Below are 24,367 nucleotides of genomic sequence, written 5' to 3'. Positions count from 1 at the left end.
TGTAGTTTAAACGCAAGTGTTGGCAAGTGAGGGTGACGCCTGTCCGGACGCCTTCCCAGCATGCTCTGCGATTACCCTTTTCCTATCAAGAAAGCCAGCCACCAAATGCATGCTGGACGTTGTGGGGTAAGGTATTTGTAATAACGATAATTTCCATAGGTTAAAAGCAGAAGTGAGCGTTGAATTTCGGGAAATGTGGTTCTAGTGCTCCTCCGCCCCAAATTTCTCATCCAAGGGCATGCTGGGAGTAGTAGTTTTTTCTTTTGAGTTTCTAACATTTTACAATTTCCTAATATATAATGCACTTTGATAATATTCCCTTACCACTACTCCCTTTCTTAGACTGGCGCAGTGGCACACGTATGTAATCTCAGCATTCGGAGAGACAGGGCCAGGCGATCTCTGTGAGTTCGAGGCCAGCCTGATCTAGAAAGCAAGTCTAGGACAGCCAAAGCTATACAGAGAAACCTTGTCGCAGGAAAAAAAAAAGACAAAACCTAACAAAACCTAAACCAAACCGATCGATCAACCAACCACCACCACCACCACCAACAAAAACCATTATCTTTCTTCTTTCTCCTCCATCAAAAATCTTTCTTCCTCGAAGTTCTATTTTTGCGGGGTGGAGTGGGGCATTTATCTAGGCTTGTGGATGAGACCGTTACTTAGCTGAGCAAGGGCACCTCCCCCCCCCTCCCCCCGAGACAAGGTTTCTCTGTGTAGCCTTGGATTCACTTTGTAGACCAGGCTGGCCTCAAACTCACAGAGCTCCACCTGCTTCTGCCTCTGGGATTACAGGCATGCATCACCACGCCCCGGCCTCAAGGGCAATTTTTAACTGAATACGCGACTGGGAATTTGACTCCTTCATCTACTGTGACTGACTTTTAAATTTCTTTTCACTTATTTTATTTTTTTGAGACAAAGTCTCCTCTGTGTAGCCTTGGCTTTTTCACTTATTTTATGTGTATGAGTTCTTCCCTGCAATGTACGTAAGCGTACAACGTGCACGGAATGCCCAAAGAGGTAGGAGAGAGCATACGAAACCAGGAACTGGAGTTGTGGAAGATTATAAACTGCCACGTGGGTCCTGGGAGGCGAAAAGCAGCAAGGGTTCTTAAAAACTGAGCCACCTTTGAAGCTGTTAATCCGCCCAATTCCTCCCGGAGGGTGGAGCCTTTGGCCTCCCCGTGATAAATGGTGATGGGTTGGTCTCCTGCAGGTCTTGAGCAGTAAGCTCAATTGCCGTGAGTTTATGGCGTTATCCCTGTAATGTCCAAAGGCATGTTTCACCCTTCCCTCCGGTGATTTCTTTCTTTCTTTCTTTTAAAATATTTTTTATTTATTTAATTTTTTAATTTATGTGTGTTGGTGTAAGGGTGTCAGGATCTTGGAGTTACAGACAGTTGTGAGCTGCCATGTGGGTGCTGGGAATTGAACCGAGGTCCTTTGGAAGAGCAGGCAATGCTCTTAACCACTGAGCCATCTCTCCAGCCCCTCCCCCCCCCTTTTTTTTAAAGACTAGCCGAAGGCCTGGTGTGGTGGCGCACGCCTTTAATCCCAGCACTCGGGAGGCAGAGGCAGGCGGATCGCTGTGAGTTCGAGGCCAGCCTGGTCTACAAAGTGAGTCCAGGATGGCCAAGGCTACACAGAGAAATTCTGTCTCAAAAAACCAATAAATAAATAAATAAATAAATAAATAAATAAATAAAGACTAGCCGAAAACTAGCCTTGTAGGGGAGGAGCCTTTGGGGTCCTGATCCTCCTGTTTCTGCCTACCAAGGGGCTGCCTTATAGACACCACCACCCCACTCTCAGGAATAGTAGGGTTGTTTGGTTTTTGTTTTCCAAGACAGGCTTTCTCTGTGTAGCCCTGGCTGTGCCAGAACTCACTTTGTAGACCACGTTGACCTTGAACTCAGAATTCTGCCTCCCTCTGCCTCCCAAGTGCTGGGATTAAAGGTGTGTGGCACCACTAGCTGGCAGAAATAGTAGTTTTAAATAAGAAATTACACCATCGATCTAAAAATGTATCTGTCTTTCTATGCTGATTCTGTGCTCTATTTAAAATACTTTAAGTTAGGGATATATATATACACACATATAATTATATATATAGTAAAGGAAAGAATCTGGCCAGACACAGTGGTGTGAGTCTGTAATTTCACTGTAGTGTGTTGTTATCGGTTTGAGGCTATCCTGACTTATATGGTGCCTCTCTGGCTACCCCAGACTCTAGACTCAGACTTTGTCTCCAAAATCTAAAAACAGGGCCAGGGAGATGGGGTAGTGAATAAAGACCTCTGCTGCCTGATGACCTGAGTCTAATGTCCAGAACTCATAAGGAGGAAGGAGACAACCAACTCCCTCCAGGTGTCCTCTGACCTACACACACACACACACACACACACACACACACACACACACACATGCACACACACACATGCACACACACATGCACACACACACATGCACACACACACTTGCACACACACATGCATACACATGCACACACACGCACACACACACATGCACACACACATGTACACACACACACATGCACACACACACACACACACACACACATGCACACGCTCACATACCCAATGACAATTTTTTTGTTTGTTTGTTTGTTTTTCTTTTTTTCTTTTTTTGTTTTTTTTTGTTTTTTTTTTTGTTTTTTTTTCAAGACAGGGTCTCTCTGTGTAGCCTTGGCTGTCCTGGACTCCCTTTGTAGACCAGGATGGCCTCAAATTCACAGCGATCCATCTGCCTCTGCCTCCCTAGTGCTGGGATTAAAGGCAGGCGCCACCAAGCCCAGCCACAGTGACAATTTGTAAAAGCTGTAAAGAGAAAAGTAAGGAAAAAAAATTTTCTTTTCTGCGGGGGCTCTTTCTGGAAAAAACACTTCCGGCCCCAATGAGAGTGGAAGAGAAGAGACGTCACTGGCCCAGCCAGTTTGCACTCTCCTTTTATACGCTAAAGCCACAAGGTGGGGCAAGCAAGCAGGTTTTACAGAAGGCTTTGTGGCTTCAGGGGCAGGACAGCAAAAGCCCATTGTTTCAGCTTTCTCCAGGCGGCAAGTGAAGTCACGTTTGTCAAATTAGCAGTACAAACAGTGCCTTAAGCAAACCACTAAGCGGGAGTGGGGGTGGGGTGAGGGTTGGGTGGGGGTGGGGGATGGGGGGGTAGGGGGTAGAGGGTTGGGTGGGGGCGGCGCACACCTTTAATTCCAGCACTCAGGAGGCAGGGGCAGGTGGATGGCTGTGAGTTCGAGGCCAGCCTGGTCTACAGAGTGAGTCCAGGACAGTCAAGGCTACACAGAGAAGCCCTGTCTCAAAAACAAACAAACAAACAAAAAAAACCCCACTAAACAAAGTGTCACTGTCTAGTAATTGGTCTTTCCCACCTTATTCTACCTCATTCTCTCTTTACCTTCATGACATCTTGTGACTCTAGGCTGAAGAAAACGGCCTGGCACTCCTGGCGTACGGTCTGCGGTTTTACCACTTTCGTTCTAGATCTGGTGAACCTGGACAGGGTGTTTAAGACGCTTGGTCCCAACAGAAATCCTTATCATTATAAGAGGCCCCGGTGCGGAGCCAGCCAGGGTCCCCATGTTGTCCATATATGTACTCCCCTGGCTCTCGTTTGTACCTCTTGCCTTAATCCTTCCTTCCTTTTGTTTGTTTGTGTGAGACAGAGTTTCTCTGTGTGGCCCTGGCTGTCCTGGCCTCGAACTCACAGCGATCTGCCTGCCTCTGCCTCCTGAGTGCTGGCATTAAAGGCCTGTGCCACCATGCTCGGCCCATAGTCTTTTTTTTTTTTTTTTTTTTTTTTTTTGGTTTTCAAGACAGGGTTTCTCTGTGTAGCCTTGGCTGTCCTGGACTCCCTTTGTAGACCAGGCTGGCCTCGAACTCACAGCAATCCACCTGCCTCTGCCTCCCAAGTGCTGGGATTAAAGGTGTGCGCCACCATGCCCGGCTTGGCCCATATCCTTTTTTTTTTTTTTTTTAAGATTTATTTATTTAAGTATACAGTGTTTCACCTTCATGTATGCCTGCCCACCAGAAGCGCCAGATCTCACTGTAGATGGTTGTGAGCCACCATGTGGTTGCTGGGAATTGAACTCAGGACCTTTGGAAAAGCGGGCAGTGCTCTTAACCACTGAGCCATCTCTCCAGCCCCCTTGGCTCATATTCTTAAAGATCTATTTGTTTATTTGATATATACGAGTGTTCTCTATGCATGTACACATTGTAGATGGTTGTGAGCCATCCTGTGGTTGCTGGGAATTGAACTCAGGACCTCTGGAAGAGCAGTTAATGTTCTGAACCGCTGAGCCATCTCTCCAGGCTAGATCAGGACTTTTCTGATATTGTTGAAAAACAAAGAACAGATTGCCTTTGCTTAAACATGTTCGTGTGCCGCTAGAAAGGCGGCACTGTATTTTAAGAATTAAAGGAAAGGATGGTGGTCCTATGTCAAATATAAAAAATAAAATAAAATAAAAGAAGAAAAGAAAGAATTGAGCCAGGGCCTGAGAGATTTGGCTTCTGTAGAAAGTTTGATATAGTACATAGTAGGAAATAATTTCTGACCTATTAATTTGTGCCAAACTTAGACAGAATCAAACTTGAATAGAGCCATCCTGTTTAGCATTTCTGTAACCACAGGGCTATATGACCTTGATCTTAAGGAAAAAGACACTGAGTTAAAAAAAGAGAACTGATTTTACCCTGACATTAATTTTTAGCTTTCTTGAAATTTGCTGTTTGCTCACTTGGTTTCTTTTATTCCAATTTACTTATGTAATCAAGGAAGATTTTTAGAAAGGAATGTATCCCCAAACTCTGTGTAATCAATGCCTAAAGTCTCTGGGGGAAATGATTGTGTGTGTAAGCAAAGCCTGTGAGGGACACAGGCTGTCAGAGTAGGTCGAGCCGTACAGAGATGTGTTTCCTCTGTGCTTCTTGTGTAAAAGGACACTAAAAGGTGTCCCACATCTGACTGATTCTTCTTATGTCCACCGGATTCAAGCCCCGTTCTCACCTGGGGCTGGTGAGAACAATTTATTTGTTTGTTTATTTATTTATTTATTTATTTATTTATTTATCTATCGAAGGGATGTTAAGTATTGCTGAACCTTGCTTCCTGGGAGCACAGCTAAGAAAGGTACAGGTCAGCCTCGGCCTCCTGGGTAGCAGGTGTAAAGACCCTGGGGGCGGCGGGGGAGGGGGGGGATGGGAAGAATGTGCCCTTAAAAGCTCCTTTTAACTAGGCTGGTACAGCCCCTTTCACTTCCCACACATTGGCATTCGCCTATGACCCAAGCAGGTGTTCCTGTTAAAGAAGCACCCTTTGTGCTATTACTCGGGCTTTGGTTGGTTGTTCCTATTCCTGAATAGGAAACCTACCTTCATCCAAGCACACCCAGCGGTCCTGACCTAGAGACGGGTCTGTTAGGCTAAGGAACTCCTCGCTGGCATGTACCAAAGGCAGCATTTTGAGACAACGGCTTTCCCACACGAAGGACTTCTCTATGGTCAGTTGCCGTATTATTCCTCCTGGGTTCCTCTGCAAAGGCGCCTTGCGGCCTTAATTCCTTGTCCCTCTGTGGGAGCTCCCTTCCAGACCCCCTTCACGGTAAAGTCCACCCATGGACAGTATTTAAGGGAACACTAATAGTTTCCTCCACAGCTGTTTTTGGTTTTTTTGTTTTTTTGTTTTTTTTTTTTTTTGGTTTTTCGAGACAGGGTCTCTCTGTGTAGCCTTGGCTGTCCTGGACTCACTTTGTAGCTCAGGCTGGCCTAGAACTCACAGTGATCCGCCCGCCTCTGCCTCCCGAGTGCTGGGACTAAAGGAGTGCGTCACCACTCCCGGCCTTTTTTTTTTTTCAAAAAATAAAAATAGGTAGAATTATTTTATAAGCATGCATAGACACTAGAAAGTGTGTGTGTGTGTGTATGTGTGTGTGTGTGTGTGTGTGTGTGTGTGTGCATGTGTAGACACTGAAGAAAAAAAACAATATAGGGAGGCAGAAGCAGGCAGATCCCTGTGAGTTCGAGGTCAACCTGGTCTACAAAGTGAGTCCGGGACAGCCAGGGCTACACAGAGAGACCTTCTCTCGAAAAAAAAAAACACAAAAAAACAGAGAGAGAGAAAGAAAGAAACAATATGGACAGTCATAAAGAGAAATAGTAAGTTTGAAAATAATAAAATGAAGTCTCTGAAGGAAGGAGAGAGTGAGCAACATCAAAAAGAACATATTTTCCGTGTTAAACTGCAGAAAATACTATAAAAGAGGGTGCTTTGGCCCCACGTGGTTTCATTTCAGTTGCTGTAGCTGTGGAATTAATCACAATATTTTCAGTACTGATTGCAACTGCATATATCCTAACAAAGATAAAAATAAAGCAGACTTAGATAAGGAGAGGGCTGAGAGATGGAATGCTAAGTAACACGTGATAGAAATAGAAGAAGGAAAAAAAGAAAAGGCTCTTCCTAGTTAAAAAAAAAAAAAAGGCAACTGGAGCCCAGAGTTCTCTGGGTGCAAGACGCCTGTCATCTCTTTCTGCTAAGGGATCGTCTGTACAGAGCGACCGCACCTGAGTTCCAAAGATGACTGACAGTGCTTTGCCGCTGCAGCAGAAGATAGCACAGCTGGCCTAGAACTAAGCATTTTCCTGTTTCTTTGCATAATTTTTGTTTGAATGTTTTTTTCCCTAATAGTGGGAATAACTCATCAGCAATTGAAGGGAGAAAAAAAATTTTAGGGTGAACTAAACTTCTAGTAAAAAAAAAAACCAAACGCTATCAAAGCATAAAGTGCTAAGCCAATGGTATTTAAATTTCCTTAAAAAAAAAAAAGATGTATGGGGCTGGAGAGATGGCTCAGAGGTTAAGAGCACCGTCTGCTCTTCCAGAGGTCCTGCGTTCAATTCCCAGCAACCACAGGGTAGCTCGCAACCATCTATAATGGGATCTGGTGCCCTCTTCTGGTGCACAGACATACATGCAGACAAAAACACTGCATATAATAAATAAATAAGCAAGGCGGTGGTGGCGCACGCCTTTAATCCCAGCACTTGGGAGGCAGAGGCAGGCGGATCGCTGTGAGTTCTAGGCCAGTCTGGTCTACAAAGCAAGTTTAGGACAGCCAGGGCTACACAGAGAAACCCTGTCTCGAAAATAAATAAATAAATAAATAAACAAACAAATAAATCTTTTAAAAATAGATTTATTTATTGTTATGTGTACAGTGTTCTGCCTGCATGTATAATTGTGAAGGGAGCCCTGCTCGCTCGGGCATGCTGTCTTTCACAAGATCGCTTAAGGCCACACTCTCAGAGTTTGTACTGAGCGTACCTTTCCACTGGTCACATCTGGTGTTCTTTCCCTATATCCTGTTTGGATGTGCCCAGTGGTTTTGCAGAACCCGAACACCTGCTTCCCTCACTCCCCGCTGCCTCCCGCCCCTCCTTCTGCTGCCTGTGTGTACTGCTGCTCTGCCGCGCGATAAACGGAGACTTGATCGGAATCCCGTCTTATCTTCATTTCTCGAGCCTCTTGTCCCATGCATTCCCCTTCCCCCTTCCAGGTACTGACCTGACTGAGGGCTGGGTCATAACTGCAGGCCAGAAGAGGGCACCAGATCTCATTATAGACGCTTGTGAGCCACCATGTGGTTGCTGGGAATTGAACTCTGGAAGAGCAGTCTGTGTAGCCTTGACTGTCCTGGACTCATTTTGTAGACCAGGCTGGCCTCGAACTCACAGCGATCCGCTTGCCTCTGCCTCCCGAGTGCTGGGATTAAAGGTGTGCGCCACCACACCTGGCTCGAGCAGTCAGTGTTCTTAACCTCTGAGCCTTTTTTTTTTTTTTAAGACTGGGTTTCTCTGTGTAGCCCTGGCTGTCTTATACTCACTTTGTAGACCAGGCTGGCTTTAAACTCACAGAGATCCACCTGCCTCTGTTTCCCAGAGTGCTGGGATTGCAGGCGTACGCCACTATGCCCAGATTTTTGTTTATTAGTTTGTTTGTTTTTGTTTCTCAAGACAGGGTTTCTCTGTGTAGCCCTGGCTGTCCTGGAACTCTCTTTGTAGACCAGGCTGGCCTCAGACTCACAGAGATCCACCTGTCTCTGCCTCCTGAGTGTTGGGATTAAATGTGTGTGCCAGCATGCCTGGCTGGTATTTAAATTTCCAAAGGTAGGGCTGGAGAGATGGCTCAGCGGTTAAGAACACTGACTGCCCTTCCAGAGGTCCTGAGTTCAATCCCCAGCAACCACATGGTGGCTCACAACCATCCACAAAGAGATCTGGTGCCCTCTTCTGGCCTGCAGGTGTTCATAGAAGCAGAACACTGTATACATAATAAATAAATATTAAAAAAAAAAATAAATTTCCAAAGGTAGTAGTCATTCATTATATGGAATATATCTTGCTGAGTGATTCAAATACCAATGGCTTAGAAAAACAATTTGATGAAATAAATAAAAATTTGCATTATTGGGTGAAAATATAAAAAGGAGATTCTACTATTTACCTAGGAAATAAGACAGAGTCACACAGAATTCTTCCACAAAAGGTAAAAATCAGAAGAGACCAATTACAAATTCTTGATAATTTTCAGAAATTACTGGGAGATATTAATTGGCTACGGTCCACAATTGGATTAATTACTCAAGAGCTAGGCAACTTATTCCAAACTTTACAATGTGTTAAGCACTTAAGTAACCCAGAAATATTATCAGCTGAGTTGATAATGAATTGGTTCTGGTAGAGAAGAGATTTACAGGATGCACATGTGAACCGCTTGGACCCAAAGCTTGGTTGCATTTTAGTTACTTTGCCTTCTACTCATTCTCCCACAGGAATTCTTATGCGGAGAGATTTGATTGTGAAAGGGAGAATAGGACTTCATCAATTGGTGCTGGAGAGATGGCTCAGAGGTTAAGAGTACTGACTGCTCTTCCAGAGGTCCTGAGTTCAATTCCCAGTAACTACGTGGTGGCTCACAACCATCTATAGTGAGATCTGGTGGCCTCTTCTGGCATCTAGGCATACATATAGGCAAAATACTGTATAAATAATACACAAATTAGTTATAAAATAAAAAGACTTCATCAAGTAGCGGGAACAGACCCAACAGAGATTGTAGTGCCTGATACTAATGCTGAAATTACCTCAGCATGGGTAATCAATGAGGATCAGCAAAGAGTAGAGTTTGCAATGATTATGGCGGGAGTGGCAGTGGTGGTTTAAAAACATAATGCCCTCAAGCCGGGCGTAGTGGTGCATGCCTTTAATCCCAGCACTCGGGAGGCAGAGGCGGGCAGATCGCTGTGAGTTCGAGGCCAACCTGGTCTATAAAGTGAGTCCAGGGCAGTCAAGGCTACACAGAGAGACCCTGTCTCGAAAAACCAAAAAAACAAAACAAAACAAAAAAACCCATAATGCCCTCATTCCTGAGAGGTGGCCTCATTCCTGAGAGGTGGGGTAGGTGGTTTTTGGTTGTTTGGTGGGTTGGGGGTGTTTGTTGTCATTTAGTGGGGTTGGGGTTGGTTACACATTGTTATAGCTCTTGGCTAAGGAGGAAGCAAAGTAAAGGAGGTTAGATTCAGGGATCTGTTTCTCTCCATCCTTCTTTCTCTCCTACCTAGTGTTAGGGAGCAAAAGGGGACAAAAGGGATTAAAAGAAAAAAGGAGAGAGCTGTATGCCGTGGCGCACGCCTGTAATCCCAGCCCTCGCGGAGGCAGAGGCAGGTGGATCTCTGTGAGTTCGAGGCCAGCCTGGTCTACAAAGTGAATCCAGGACAGCCAAGGCTACACAGAGAAACCCTGTCTCGAAAAAACAAAAGACAAAAACAAACAAACAACAACAACAAAAACAAGAAAGAAAGAAAGAAAGAAAGAAAGAAAGAAAGAAAGAAAGACAAAGCAATATAAAGTTCCAATCTTGTGAAGGCTACTATTATAAACTATTTAGCATGCAAGTTATAGTTAGCCAGCTATAGACAATCACACTTGTGGTTGTGTTAGGGGCTCGTTCAGTTTCCTCCTAGGGAGGCTACAAGGTGAACTCTGACAGGGACGTGACATGACCTGGCCACCGAAAAGGACGCACTGTCATTAGACTTTCTTGTTGTAACTTTGACTGAGTGTCCTGAGGGAAACTGGATTCGGAGAACTGAATGCTTGAGTTTTATAGTGTAGGCACGCTCCAAGGTGGCTTGTGCACTTGCACGGGAGGGTATCCCCGAGTCTAACAGCACCCCTTTCCCTGAATGGGGCACAGACCCTACTAGAGTAAATAAATGCACGATAGCCTCGCTACGGGGTGCGGAAGCACGGGGAGATAAGACTTGACTCCCCAGGCTGACTGCACAAGGGGGCGGCACATTGGAACCCCGTCATCAGCAGGGATGGTGAGTTACTCCTCGTGGGTCACACGGCAAGGTGATGGGTGCTCACTCCACCCTCCCACCTCCTGAGGCATCTTGGAGCCTGTAGCTGTGCCTTGGATGTCCCAAGCAGCACTCTGCAGTCACTGTGTCCTGAGCTGACCCAGGATGATGCTGTGGATGGGGCGGGGCAGCTTTGCCCGGGCCACCACCCAACCTGTATGGAAGCCTCGCACTGGTCCAGGCTTTCATGCTCTTTATCCTGTCCTTCAGTTTTCCTCTTCTTAGCAAAGCTGTTCCCAAGGCTGGAAGGATACCATCTGAGTTCGTAGACATGTATGTACGCTTATTCTGGAGGAGTCCTAGGGAGTTGCAGGTGATGTTTTGTTTTGTTTGAGACAGGGTTTCTCTGTGTAACAGCCCTGGCTGTCCTGGACTCACTTTGTACACCTATCTGGCCTCAAACTCACAGAGATCCGTCTGCCTCTGCCTCCCGAGTGCTGGGATTAAAGGCGTGTGCTAACATACCCAGCTGCAGATGAATTTAAGGCTAAAAATCAAATAGACAGGGGCTGGAGAGATGGCTCAGCAGTTAAGAGCGCTGGCTGCTCTTCTAGAGGCCCTGAGTTCAATTCCCAGCAACCACATGGTGGCTCCCAACCATCCATAATGTGATCTGATGCCCTCTTCTGGCCTGCAGGTGTACATGCAGGCAGAGCACTGTATACGTAATAAATAATCAATATTTTAAAAAGTGGACTATGCTTAGCAATGGTTTGGAAACTGACAGTGGGGATGTTTACGCAATAATGTCAAGACGCTTTATGCCAATGAATCACACACTGCAATAGGGCTAAAATAGGAAACCATTTTAATATATACATGTTCATATACATAAATACATATGTATATTTCCCACACACCAAATTTCTTAACAGACAAAGACACATGTGCAAGGCCACACTGCGAATGCCAGCCTCAGGATAGAAACAGTCCAGTTGAGTCTTTATGCCATGGATTTTACATCCGTGGAGGGAGCAAACTGTGAATCCAAACTATTCAGAAACAAATCATGTCCCTAGTGAACCATGTCACCTTTCTCACTTGACACGGATGACTGGTGTCAGGTAACATCAGAAGTGATCTGAGCATGAGAGAGGGTGCATTTGCCTCTATGCAAACGCTGCACCGTTTTTAACAGGGGACTCAGAACATCTGGAAATTTGAGGGGGTTCCTGAAATCAGTTTGCCATGGACTTAGAGGCTTGGTCATATTTGACTCAGAACCTTAACTATAATCGTTTTTGCAGTTTTGCTTACTATATTGATGTGTGTGTGTGTGTGTGTGTGTGTGTGTGTGTGTGTGTGTGTGTGTGTTGATGTGTGTTGAGACTGGGTCTTTCTTTTGTAGGCCTAGCTGGTTCAAACCCACGTGCCTCCTGACCCACGTATTCGCCTGGGATTGCCAGGTCTGTGCCATCATGCTAGCTGGCTTGGTGTCTTCCCTATTGATTTTTCTTCCTAGCACTTTTTTTCCATTTTTCATATCATTGACAAAGAAACTCCCTTTGCCCCCACCACGGTGTGTGAAGAGAGGTCACTCACTGGTCACAGACACTTGGACTGGGAGACTCTGCTTAGAACTGTACCCATTGGAGACCTCACACTGATACTCCCCAGCATCTTCCCTCCTGGCTGGATTTATGCTGAGTCTGCTGTTTTTCTGGGACAGTGTCATCCTGTCGTTGAAATACAGGCTCTGGTGGTTGAAGAGCCAGCGGATGGAGAGTCCAGGGTCTCCTGAGAGGCACGTGAGGGCCACGGAACCATCTTCTGCTACTGTGGCGTGGTCCGCTTGGAGGGTGGGCTGTGCCACCGGCTCTGTGAAGGGACAGAAGAGGGGACCAAATGATGGTGGCTCATCCTCAGATCCCAGCAAGCCTTCTCTGGCCCGCAGATACCCAGTAAGGCCTCCAGGGTGGAGAAGTTGGGTCTGAGGCAGATTGGTACTGTTTCAGAGCTGCCACCCTCCTTCTGTGTCGCCTTGATTCAGCCACCGTGTTTCCTGTGTCTCTGTTTCCATATTAATACCGCACTTGGCTGGACAGTGGTGGCGCACACCTTTTATCCCAGCACTCTGGAAGCAGAGGCAGGGGGATCTCTGTGGATTTGAGTCCAGCCTGGTCCACAGAGCGAGTTCTAGGACAGGCAGGGTTACACAGAAAAACCTTGTCTTGAAAAACTAACCACCCCCCCCCCCAAAAAAAGAAAGAAAAACTAGCTGGGTGTGGTGGCGCACGCCTTTAATCCCAGCATTCAGGAGGCAGAGGCAGGAGAATCTTTGTAAGTTCAAGACCAGCCTGCTCTACAAAGCGAGGCCAGGCTACACAGAGAAATTCTTGTCTCGAAGAACAAAAAAAAAAAAAAAAAAAAAAAAAAGAAGAAAAGAAAAGAAAAAAAGAGGGCTAGAGAGATGGCTCAGAAGTTTTGTTTTGTTTTTTTGAAACAGGGTTTCTCTGTGTAGCCTTGGCTGTCCTGGTCCTGGACTCACTTTGTAGTCCAGGCTGGCCTCGAACTCACAGTGATCCGCCTGGAGATGGCTCAGAAGTTAAGAGCATTGGCTGCTCTTCCAAAGGTCCTGAGTTCAATTCCCAGCAACCACATGGTGGCTCACAACCATCTATAAAGAGATCTGGAGCCCTCTTCTGGCCTGCAGGTGTACATGTAATATAGGCAAAACATGGTACACCTAAATAAATTAATCTTTAAAAAAAGAAAGAAAGAAAAAACTAAAACCCAAACAACAGCGACAATAATAATAATAATAATAATTAATAATAATAATAATGGCACATGATGAATGACCATTGCCACATCTGTAAGGCGACCTTAAATATAAAGAAGGACCTGCTTGTGAGAGATGGGAACTGCTCCAAATGTCAGTCTGTTGCTCTACCGACAGGGGTGGGGGTGGGGCGGAAGGAGAGATAGCTGACTGGGCTGGACCCCTGAGGACAAGTAGTTGCCAGGAGGACCTGTGTCCTCATGAGCACCTCAGAACAGTTGCCTCACAGCATGGACACCTGCCCACCTGTGTTTTCCCTGCTGAGACTCAGGGGGAGGATTTGCCCAGGTGACAGGACCTCGCCTGACTGTGGCCCTCCAGACGGCACAAGCTGGTTCCGCCCGATATAAGACAACCAACCAATAAATAAAGTCTTGCTCCTGAGCCTCTCTCACAGGAGGTGGAAGGTTGGGCCCTGGAGGGAAAGTCCCCCGGGTACCCCTGGATCCCCTGGGTCCCTTGAGTGCCCTAAACTAAATGCTGGTACTGAGATCTGGAGTCAGAAATTTCTTGTGAGGACCCCACGGTTTCCTCAGTTCGACCCTGCCCGGAATCCCAAGAGTCTTTCTCAGGGCCAGGTTTACAAGAAACCCCAACACGAGCCAGAGCCAGGCGCGGTGGCACACGCCTTTAATCCCAGCACGTGGGAGGCAGAGGCTGGTGGATCGCTGTGAGTTCGAGGCCAGCCTGGTCTACAAAGCGAGTCCAGGACAGCCAAGGTTGTCTGGGGGCTTGTGTGGTACTTTGAGACAGAAAGACCCTGTCTCAAAAAAACAAAAAACAAAACAAAAAACAAACCCAAACCCAAACCAACCAAACAAAAACAACAACCCCCAACACCCAGGCTGAACTACCTAGCGTGCACCCACCTGCACCTCAGCAGCACCCAGAGATCACTTACTTTGTACATCCAGATGCACGTGTGTTAATTCGCTTTCCATCTCTGTGTTAAACGTTAGTAAAGTGTAGAGGCCGCTGTCAGCCTGGGTGACGTTTTTGATGAGCAGGGACCCACTGTAGAAAACCGTTTTCCTGCCGCTGTGCTGCGGCATCTTCGAGGATGCGTTCGTGGGTGTTAAGTAGCGCGCGACTTCGTAGCTCTTCGTGGGATCCTTCTGTTTGTACCAGTAAAATGCCTGGGTGTTCAGGGGCATCTTATGCACAAAGAGCACGGAGTTTCCACCTTCGGCCACCACGGGCGGCACCAATTCGATAGTGAGCTCGGCGGCGGTGGGTGCATTCCCACAGGCTAAGAGGGAGGCTAGGAAGAAAGAGAGGAAAGGCCATCGATATTGGGACCTTACTGAGTGCTGGAAAGATGAGCCCCCAAGTCCTGAGCGGCGGGTGTGTTGCATCTCTCAGCCTAGGTGTCGGGGTGAGGGTACAGGGTGAACTTCTTTCCCCAGTTCCCCAATGGGGGCTGCTGCGTCCTTTGTACGGAACTCTCTCCTCAAGTTGGCTGCATGGCTCCCATCGCCCTCAGGTCTGTGTTCACAATCAAGAGTCTGGAGCTGGGATGTCTTCCCTGACTTCCTCCTCCAGAGACCCTGGGTCATCACTACCTAATGTTGTCGCGGTGTTCTCTGTTTGCAGGCAAGCCCTAGGAGCATTGTCTAGAAATTTTTGATGTACTGTTTTCCGGTCGATGAGGACTATGGGTTTGTGAAGGCGGGGGCCAGGGTAAGGGCTTTGGGGAAGGCCATGTGCCTGGGAAAGTCTCAGGCTTCTGTGGAAGAATGGATGGATGGATGGATGGATGGATGGATGGATGGATGGATAAATGAATCTGCAGGACTCAGGGTGTCCAGAGGCTCACTCACAGAATATTCAGTTTTAAGGCTGATGACAGTTTGGCTTATTTTTCATCATTTATTTGGAGCGTGTGTGTGTGTGTGTGTGTGTGTGTCAGTGTTTCTGTGTGTGTCTGTATATCATTGAGATGAAATTTCAGAAAGCCTGATTAAAATTCAAAATGCTGCGAGGCGGGAGAGATGGTTCAGAGTTATAAGAGCACTGGCTGCTCTTCCAGAGGCCCCGAGTTCAATTCCCAGCAACCACGTGGTGGCTCGCAACCATCTATAATGAGATCTGACGCCCTCTTCTGGCCTACAGGTGTATATGCAAGCAGAGCGCGGTATACATAATAATAAATAATTTTTTTTTTTTAAAATTCAAGATGCTGCAAACTTTTAATAGAGCTCCTCATGTGGTGGTGACCCTTACACATAAAATTATCTTCATTGCTACTTCATAACTCTGTAATTTCTGCTACTGTTATGTATCATAATGTAAATATCTGAAACGCAGAATATCTGAAATGAGACCCTTATGGAAGGGGTCACGACCCACAGGTTGAGAACCACTGTTCCGGAGGAAGCTTGTGGCTGTGCATGAACCACTTGGTCCTAGTCAGAGGAGCAAAGAAGCCAGTGGCTACTGCTTCCGAACTCAGACGAGATGCACCGAGCCATGGAACCGAGGTCATCAAAACTCTCCATGCAGCTCCCGACAGACCCTCTAAAATCCTGATGCTCAGATATCTATCCATGGTTCCCTCCTTAATCCAGACTCGAACCAGTTCATCTATAACACTGTCCGACAGGCTGCACAGATATGTGGACAACACTCTCCTGATTCGAAAATATAGGGGGGTGGGGGGAAGCAGGGCATGGTGGCGCACGCCTTTAAACCCAGTATTCAGGGAGGCAGACGCAGGTGGATCTCTGTGAATTCAAGGCCAGCCTGGTCTACAAAGTGAGTCCAGGACAGCCAAGGCTACACAGAGAAACCCTGTCTCAAAAAACAAAACAAAACCCAAAACCAAACCAACAAACAAAAAGCCTGACAACAACAATAAAAAAACAAAAAAACAAAAAATGAAGGTGAAAGGGGTATCTTCATCTCCCTCCTCCCTGTCTCTGTTTCTGTCTGTCTGTCTGTCTGTCTGTCTCTCTCCCTCCTTCCCTCCCTCTCTCTGTCTCTTTTTCTCTCTGTATAAGCAAAGAGGCTGGAATGTATTTTGAGTGAGGGTGTAATCAGAACACATTTCCCTGCCTTTTTTAAAAAAATGTTTTTTTAATTTATGTATATGAGTGTTCTATCTGCATGTACATCTGCCCACCAGGAAAAAGCATCAGATGCCAGTGTACATGGTAGTAAGCCACCATGTGGTTGCTAGGAATTGAACTCAGGACCTCTGGAGGAGCAGCCAGTGCTCTTAACCTCTGAGCCATCTCTCCAGCCACCTCTCTGCACCCCCCCTCCTTTTTTTTTTTTCAAGACTGAGTTTCTCTGTGTAGCCTTGGCTGTCCTGAACTCATTTTGTAGACGAGGCTGGCCTCGAACTCACAGAGATCGCCTGCCTCTGCCTCCCGAGGGCTGGGATTAAAGGCGTGCGCCACCATGCGTCCCCTGGCATTTTTACAGATGGCAGAGGGCACAGACCTGGGATTGAGTCTGTCACATGATCCTTGAGTGTCTGGAAGAAGTTAAATTTCCAAGGGACATGGCTGTCCTTCCAGTAGATTCTAGGATCCCTGAAGCTATACAAAGAGAGGAACGGCCTGCCCTAGTTTCTAAGGCCATCTCCTTCCTAGGTGTCCTGATTCCTGAGAGTGACAGTCGACTAAGAACACGTGAGCTAAGGCACACCCCCTGCTCACCCACTCGGGTCACCTAAGGCATCCTTCCTCCATGCCTCTCCCGGGGGTTCCTCACTTCCCCACAGTGATAGCCCCCTCCCCCCCTCCCAAGCCCACCACACGCATCTTCTCTAGCACTGCACGCATCCTGGGTCTCAAGGATCCGTCCCTGTGTCCTGTGTGGCACCTCACTTCTCTCTTCCCAGGAAGACACCCTCTCCTCCTTAGTCCAACACTTCCTCTCTGCCCTAAGTCAGCCCCTCCTCCTCCTCCTCCTCCTCCTCCTCCTCCTCCTCCTCCTCCTCACACAGAGGAGACTCTCATGGTCCCCTGGAGAGTCCCAGGTCCTTCTCCATCATCCCCCCCCTCCACTGTCTGTCCCCCCACTTCTGTTTCCAAAGCCCCAGCCCACCAGGGTCTCCTCCAGCACAGCGCTGTCTCCTGCACTCCTCCCTGGAAACTCCAAGCTCACCCCACAGCTCAGCATCAAGGTCCTCAGCCCATTCCAGAGCCCGTGATAGGCACAAACGCAAGAGCCTGGACCTGACCCAGGACATTTGCGTCCTCTGTGTAGGGTCCCCTGGCAAATCTATGGAGGGGAGCACACCCCCATTACCATGGCCACCTGTGTCAGGACCCCAGCGGCCAGGGCACAGCCATGTTCCCTGTGGTCCATGGTGACACACTTTAAATAGAGAAAGTTCTGGCTTTTCCGCCCCTCTTAGCACACCCTGTTCCCTGTGAGCATCCAGGGGAGCAGCCCCTGTCCCTCCTGTGTGCTCTCGCCTCAGGCTGAGGGTCCCTTCCTGTCACAGCGCCCTCCCCACAGCACTCCAGGACCTGTCTGTCTCACCTGCGAGCAGGAGCCCTTTGCAGAGAAGCAGAGAAGGGCGCTCCATGGTCTCTGCTCCCAAGGGTGCTGTCCTGATATCAACCCTGCTGGTCCCTCCCTTTTTATTTCTACTGTCCTTAGCCCCAGGAGCATCTCTCAGAGTCACATGGGCTGTGGGAAGGGTCTCTGCTTGAGGCCATGTCCTGTGTCATCTCCTCCTTTTTCTGTGGACTGAACAGTCCCTTCCCTGCCATCTCCTCCCCCACCACACCTGTCTCAAACACCCATTCTTTAAGATTTATTTTTTTTAAAAAATAATGTATTTCACTTAATTTTATGTGCATTGGCGTTTAACCTGCGTGTATATCTGTGTGGGGACGTCAGGACTCGGAGTTACAGACAGCTGTGAGCTGCCATGTGGGTGACCGGAAGTTGACCCCGGGTCCTCTAGAAGAGCAGTCAGTGCTCTTAACCACTGAGCCATCTCTCCAGCCCCAGGATTTATTTTTTTTTAAATAGATACAAAATTCTAACTTTATAAATAAAGGTTGAAGGTCCTCAGATCTTAAGAGAAGCCATGACTAGATGTCATCTTTTTCTTCCGTCCTCACAGACCCCGTTTTAATCCCCCCATTTTGATTGCCCTGGGTCTCCACAGCCTGAACGTTTGCCGCTTGCTCTACCTCTGAAGTTCTGGAGTGACATCCACGTTTCTCTGCAGCAGCTTTTTGTACTTGGTCAGGATGTGAGCCCTGACTTTCTGGGGCCTTTGGGTTTACTCTAAACCCACTGTTATCACCACCTGGGACATGGGAGAGAGAAAATGCCCCAGTATTGCAACTCTCTCTGCAAAATTATTGTGGTTTTATTTATTTTAGCTTTTTGTTTTGTTTTGTTTTGTTTAATTTTAATTTTATTTTATTTTATTTTACAGCTTGTGCATCGCTCTGATTGACATCCAGACCTCAAGCCTCACGTGTCCTTCAGGCTCCGGTTGGTGTGACTTCTAGCTATGCAAGCCTCCAGGGCCACACTGGGAATTCTGGAGGTTCAAGCCGGCAGCCCCCACCTCTTCCTGTGTGATGATCTGTCAGCTGCAAATTGACTTGTCCTGGAGCGCATGATGGATATAGCTGTGAGGTTAGGGAGGGGAAGGGAAGCAGAGGTCAGGGACTGGAGAGGTTTAGGGTAGGGGTGAGGCTGAGGAGTGCTGAGAGGAACCAGTCCCTGCATCCCCGGGGCTTGGTATGTGAATAGGCACCACAGCTAGCATTGGTCCTAAGTTTCTTTGGGGCCTAACATTAAGCACTGGAATGAGTTGCAGAGCAAAGAATGGCCTGACCAAAGATACTGTATTCTGGTGTATAAGATGACCCCCAAATTTAACTCTAACCTTCCCGGTTAAAATATAGAGTTTGCAAACCCCGAGTCTGCTGCACAGGGTGTGCATTGGAAGAGGGGTAGTCTTATACAGCAAGTGCGTTCCAAACTCTATATTTTAACTGGAAAAGTTACGGTTGATGTTGGGGTTCTTCTTATATGCCAGAAAATGCGGTACTTTAACCCCCCTCCCTCAACCAATCAAATGAACCCCCCCCCCCAGAACTTCCTGAAACCCTCTCTTGTGTCTGATCTATCATAGGGATATTGATGGTGACTTTGAGTCCTGGCCCTGCCCTTAGGCCATGAGAAAACTAAGAGACAGGCTTTCCTGTCAGTGTGGCCAGGGCTCTGTAGGAGCCTAGAGGGGGACACCTGACTCAGCATGACGGACATCCAAAGACAGAGTCTGCAAAGACAGCAGTTAGTGAGTGGACCAGAACTTTATTTTTAGACTGCCATGAGATTTAATCCCAAGGGCTGGAGACATGGCTCAGAGGTTAAGTGTTCCACTCCCAGGAACCACATGGTGGCTCACAACCATCTGTAATGCGATGCGGTGCCCTCTTCTGGCCTGCAGGTGTACATGCAGGCAGGACATTATACATATAACAAATAAATAAATCTTTTTTTTTTTTAAAGAGAGAGAGATTTAATCCCAAATATCCCTTTGCTTTACCACTGAGTTAATATTTCATTCACGTATATTAATTCACATTTACTATTTACTGTTGGTTGAGCCTAGTAACTTTGGAAGTATTTATATATTCTTTTTACACTGGTTCCCAACATAAGAATCCCCTTGCTTCAGCCTCCTAAGTGCAGAGACTATATGCAAACAAAGCTAAGCGTATACAGGTCAGCAGTGCACGCCTGTAATCACAGCACTTGGGAGGCAGAGGCAGGTGGATTTTGTGATTGACGACAGCCTGGCCACAGAGCTAGTTCTAGGATAGCCAAGGCTACAGAAAGACACTCTCTCTCTCAAAACACAAAAAAACAAAAATGAAAACCAAAATAAGTGTGGTTGCATATCAAAGATGCTCCTTACTAGCTGTGTAGCCGTGACCTATAAAATCCCTAAGGTCACCTATTAATGTGGTTCACTTAGAGCTAACAAAACTCAAATACCAGGTGAACACAGATGACAAAAATTTATTGTCAAGTCGCTACTGATTGATCTCAGGACTCAGGAGCTGAGATACAACCCTGAGCCAGAATATCACTAATATTTAAGCTTGCAAATCACAAACATTCGGGGCAAGTATTGACTTTTTTCCAGCAGTCAGAATAGGAGTTGGTCCCTGGGCCTGGGAACATGAACTTCTTTGATCCTACCAGCAAGGTGGAGAAGTTGTTGCTGAGATGTCCGGACTCAGACAACTGTTTCCTTACAACAGCTGTTCAGTTATTGTGAAGTCTCCAGCTCCCCTGGGGCCTAGGACTCTGAACTTAGTTTCCCTCTATGATTAAATGAAGCCTGAAAACAAAATGGCAGCACTTAGAACAATTTTCTTTCTTTCTTTCTTTTTTTCTTTTTAATTTTTTTTAAGATTTATTGATTTATTGTGTATATACAGTGCCCTGCCTGCATGTACACCTGCAGGCCAGAAGAGGGCACCAGATCTCATTATAGATGGTTGGGAGCCACCATGTGGTTGCTGGGAATTGAACTCAGGACCTCTGGGAGAGCAGCCAGTGCTCTTAACCACTGAGCCATCTCTCCAGCTGTGCCCCACTCCTTTTTTTTTTTTTTTTTTTTTTTTTTTTTAGTTTTTTGAGACAGGGTTTCTCTATGTTTTTTTTTTCCAGACAGGGTCTCTCTGTGTAGCCTTGACTGTCCTGGACTTGCTTTGTAGATCAGGCTGGCGTCAAACTCACAGCGATCCACCTGCCTCTGCCTCCCAAGTAGGGTTTCTCTGTGTTATCTTGCCTGTCTTGGACTTGCTTGGTAGATCAGACTGTCTTCGAACTCACAATGATCCTCCTGTTTCTGCCTCCCAAGTGCTAGGATTAAAGGTGCGTGCACCCCCACGCCCGGCTGTAGAACAATTTTCTTGTTGGGGGATTGTTGCACAGTTTTTGCTCCCAGAATAAAGATTCATGAGGCTCAAAATATATTTACAAATACTTAGGCCATATAGCTAGGTTCTTCTCTGACTCGATCATAACTTAAAATAGCCTATTTCTTCTAATTTACATTCTGCCATGTGGCTGATTACTTCTGCTCAGGTACCATGTGTCTGTCCTCCTCACATCTTCCTGGGCACTCCTCTCCATGCCTGGCTCTATCCCAGAATCCTTTCTGCCTGCCGGATGTCCCAACTTCTAATCTACCTATTCTATAGGCCATAGGTTTTTTGTTTTTTTTTTTAATTGACAGACAATGCATCTATACAGTACACAAGATACCCTATCAACAGAGGATAGTCTTGTGCACTGTGTATTCAGATGCTGGTTTCTGTGCCCCGGAATCTGTTTATTTTCTGGGTGTGGCCATCATCATTTCTATAAAGCATCCCCTATGTCAATGTTGTGTAAAAAACTGTTCTCCATCATCTCTGATTGGTGAATAAAGGAGCTGATCAGCCTATAGCTGGGCAGAGAGGAGAGGAGACAGGACTTCTGATCCCACTGGGGGGTGGGGAGTGGAGGGGGTGGGGGGAGGTCTCTGTTAGGGGTGAGAGACGAAGAAGAGGGAGGGAGGAAGAGGAGGTCACCGTAAGGACTTTTCCATAAGGACAAGGATGGAGCAGAAACAGCCAAGGCTAAGATGGCAAGTGACATGGGACATGAGACCAGCATTGACAGGTTTGAGTAATCAATATCTGCCTGGCTGTGGCGTTTTAAAGCTTATTAATAAATCTAATAGGCCTCTGCGTCATTATTGGGAGCTAGAAAGAGAAAAGAAAAACCCATTATTTATATTGTTATACAGAGTCTTTAGCTTGTTCCCAATATCCCTCCCTCTCTTTGTACCTCATGCAAATCCTTGAGTGTCTGTTTCTAAGTATAGGGGAGTGTATTGGGTTCTTAGGACCATGAGCATAATTGAGTTAATTCTTGAATGAATAAAATAAAGCAGCAAGAATGCAAGGCCCTATGAGGATCAGGAGGAAAAGGAGAGACAGTGGTTCTGTTAAGGAGGTGAGCAAGGTGGTTACTCAAGGGGACCAATCAAAGAGATTCTGGAACCAGTTATCAGTCGTTTCCCTTGTTCCTCTCTGTGTAGTAGGTTTTGTTTTATTTTTGTTAAAGGATTTTGGACTATTCCTGAATGAATGGCATAAAAACAACACCTTTTCCCCAAAGGGAGTTTATTTGTGACTTAGCATTTCAGCCTGTTAAGGGGGCAGGGATAATATAATCTCTTTTGTAACTACTTGGGTCCCAGACAGGCGACAACCAGAGAACAAAAGACAGGTTTCCCTAGAAAGGTTTTGGACTTCCAAATGAAATCTATAAACAAGGATTACAGACGGGGACCTTGGTGCACTGCTTGGATTTCCCAGTCCACACACCAAACGCCATGGGCTATGACTAGATCCAACATAGCTCAAGCACCAGATCAGTCAAGATGCTAAAAATGCATTGTAATCAAGCCACTACTGATAAATTAGGGCCGAAGAACAGATTCAGGTCTGAACTGCAACCAGGCACCGGAATATCACAGAATATGTAAGCTTGCAAAACACAAACACATATGCCAAGCTATTGTTACATTTTTCCACCAGTCAAGACAGGAGTTGGTTCCAGGGTCGGGAAACAGGAACTTGTTTGGCCATGCCAGCCAGATAGAGAAGTTTTCTTGGAAATGGCTGAACTTAGACAACTGTCTCCTTACAAGGTGTCCCTGGGATGCCTGGACTCAGACAACTGTCCCCTTACAACAGAAACTGTTGGGCTATTGGGAAGTCTCCAGCTCCCCTGGGGCCTGGGGACTTGAACTTAGATTGCTCCTATGATTAAACGGAGCCCAAGCTCTTTCCAAGCCGGCACTCAGTAAGGACGAAGCCATGTTCAGCTCGAGCGCCAAGATTGTGAAGGCCAACGGCGAGAACCCGGACGAATTCGAGTCTGGCATTTCCCAGGCACTGCTCGAGCCGGAGATGAACTCAGATCTCAAGGCTCAGCTCCGGGAACTCAACATCACTGCGGCCAAGGAAATTGAAGTTGGTGGTGGTCGGAAAGCTATCATAATTTTTGTACCAGTTCCTCAGCTGAAATCTTTTCAGAAAATCCAAGTCCGGCTAGTTCATGAATTGGGAGAAAAAGTTCAGTGGGAAGCACGTGGGTTTCATTGCTCAGAGGAGGATTCTGCCCAAACCAACCAGGAAAAGACGCACGAAAAATAAGCAGAAGCGCCCCAGAAGCCGCACCCTGACAGCAGTGCACGACGCCATCCTTGAGGACTCGGTCTTCCCGAGTGAAATTGTGGGTAAGAGGATCCGTGTGAAACTGGATGGCAGCCGCCTCATAAAAGTTCATTTAGACACACAGCACAGCAGAACAACGTGGAGCACAAGGTGGAAACTTTTTTCTGGTGTGTATAAGAAGCTCACAGGCAAAGATGTTAACTTTGAATTCCCAGAGTTTCAGTTGTAAAGAAAATGACTGAATTAAGTGTCATTCAGAGTAAAAAAAAACAAAACAAAACAAACAAACAAACAAACAAAAAAACCGGAGCCCAAAAACTAAATGGTAGAATTTACAGTAAGTTTCTCTTTTATTGGTCCCAACAACTGTCTAGCTTACTCTGTCTAGTTTGCATAAAGAACAACAACAACAACAACAAAAAAGCCAGACATAGTGGCACAGGCCTTTAATCCCAGCACTTGGGAGGTAGAGGGAGGTAGATCTCTGTGAGTTCAAGGCCAGCCTTGTTTTCATACTAAAACTGTCTCAATAAAAAAAACTTCAGTGCTTTCAAATGCTCCTGACTACAATATTTATCCCTTCTTGTTGGTTGCTGGAGACAGGCTACCCTGTGTCCCATTCTGGCCTGGCATCCTGTGCAGCTGAGGATGACCTTAGGCTGCTGGCCTTCCTGCCTCCAACTCCCCACTGCTAGGATGACAGGGAGGAGTAACTTCTTGGATGAGGGGGTGCTGGGGTCTGACCCGGGGGCGTGCTAGGTGCCCTCAGCCTGCTGCACAGCATCTCAGCTCAGTGAGGGCTTCCAGCAAAGACCCAGGCACCGCCCTGCATCACAGGGGGGCTCAAGGTCTCTGGGAAGCCTTCCACAGAAAGAAGGAGCCATACCC

At 46.7% G+C, this 24,367-nt stretch overlaps 1 protein-coding gene and 1 pseudogene across 2 annotated transcripts; one reads left to right on the top strand and one right to left on the bottom strand.

Moving 5' to 3' along the window:
* Positions 1 to 12,002: 12,002 nt before the first annotated feature.
* LOC311591118 (cell adhesion molecule CEACAM15-like) lies at positions 12,003 to 18,428 on the bottom strand (the record flags this gene model as incomplete). Its single annotated transcript, XM_084770486.1, has 4 exons — positions 12,003 to 12,286; positions 14,152 to 14,511; positions 17,745 to 17,894; positions 18,407 to 18,428. 4 exons carry the CDS (start codon positions 18,426 to 18,428, stop codon positions 12,003 to 12,005), a joined length of 816 nt encoding a protein of 271 aa, XP_084626612.1.
* Positions 18,429 to 22,988: 4,560 nt separating this feature from the next.
* On the top strand, positions 22,989 to 23,925 carry LOC311591432 (small ribosomal subunit protein eS7-like; annotated as a pseudogene). Its single transcript has one exon. The product of its transcript is annotated as a small ribosomal subunit protein eS7-like (transcript).
* The last annotated feature ends 442 nt before the right edge of the window (positions 23,926 to 24,367 follow it).

Source organism: Acomys minous (genome assembly GCF_964271855.1).
Source record: "Acomys minous genome assembly, chromosome: 20".
Lineage (NCBI taxonomy): Eukaryota > Metazoa > Chordata > Mammalia > Rodentia > Muridae > Acomys > Acomys minous.
This window is presented reverse-complemented; position numbering and strand designations above follow the sequence as displayed.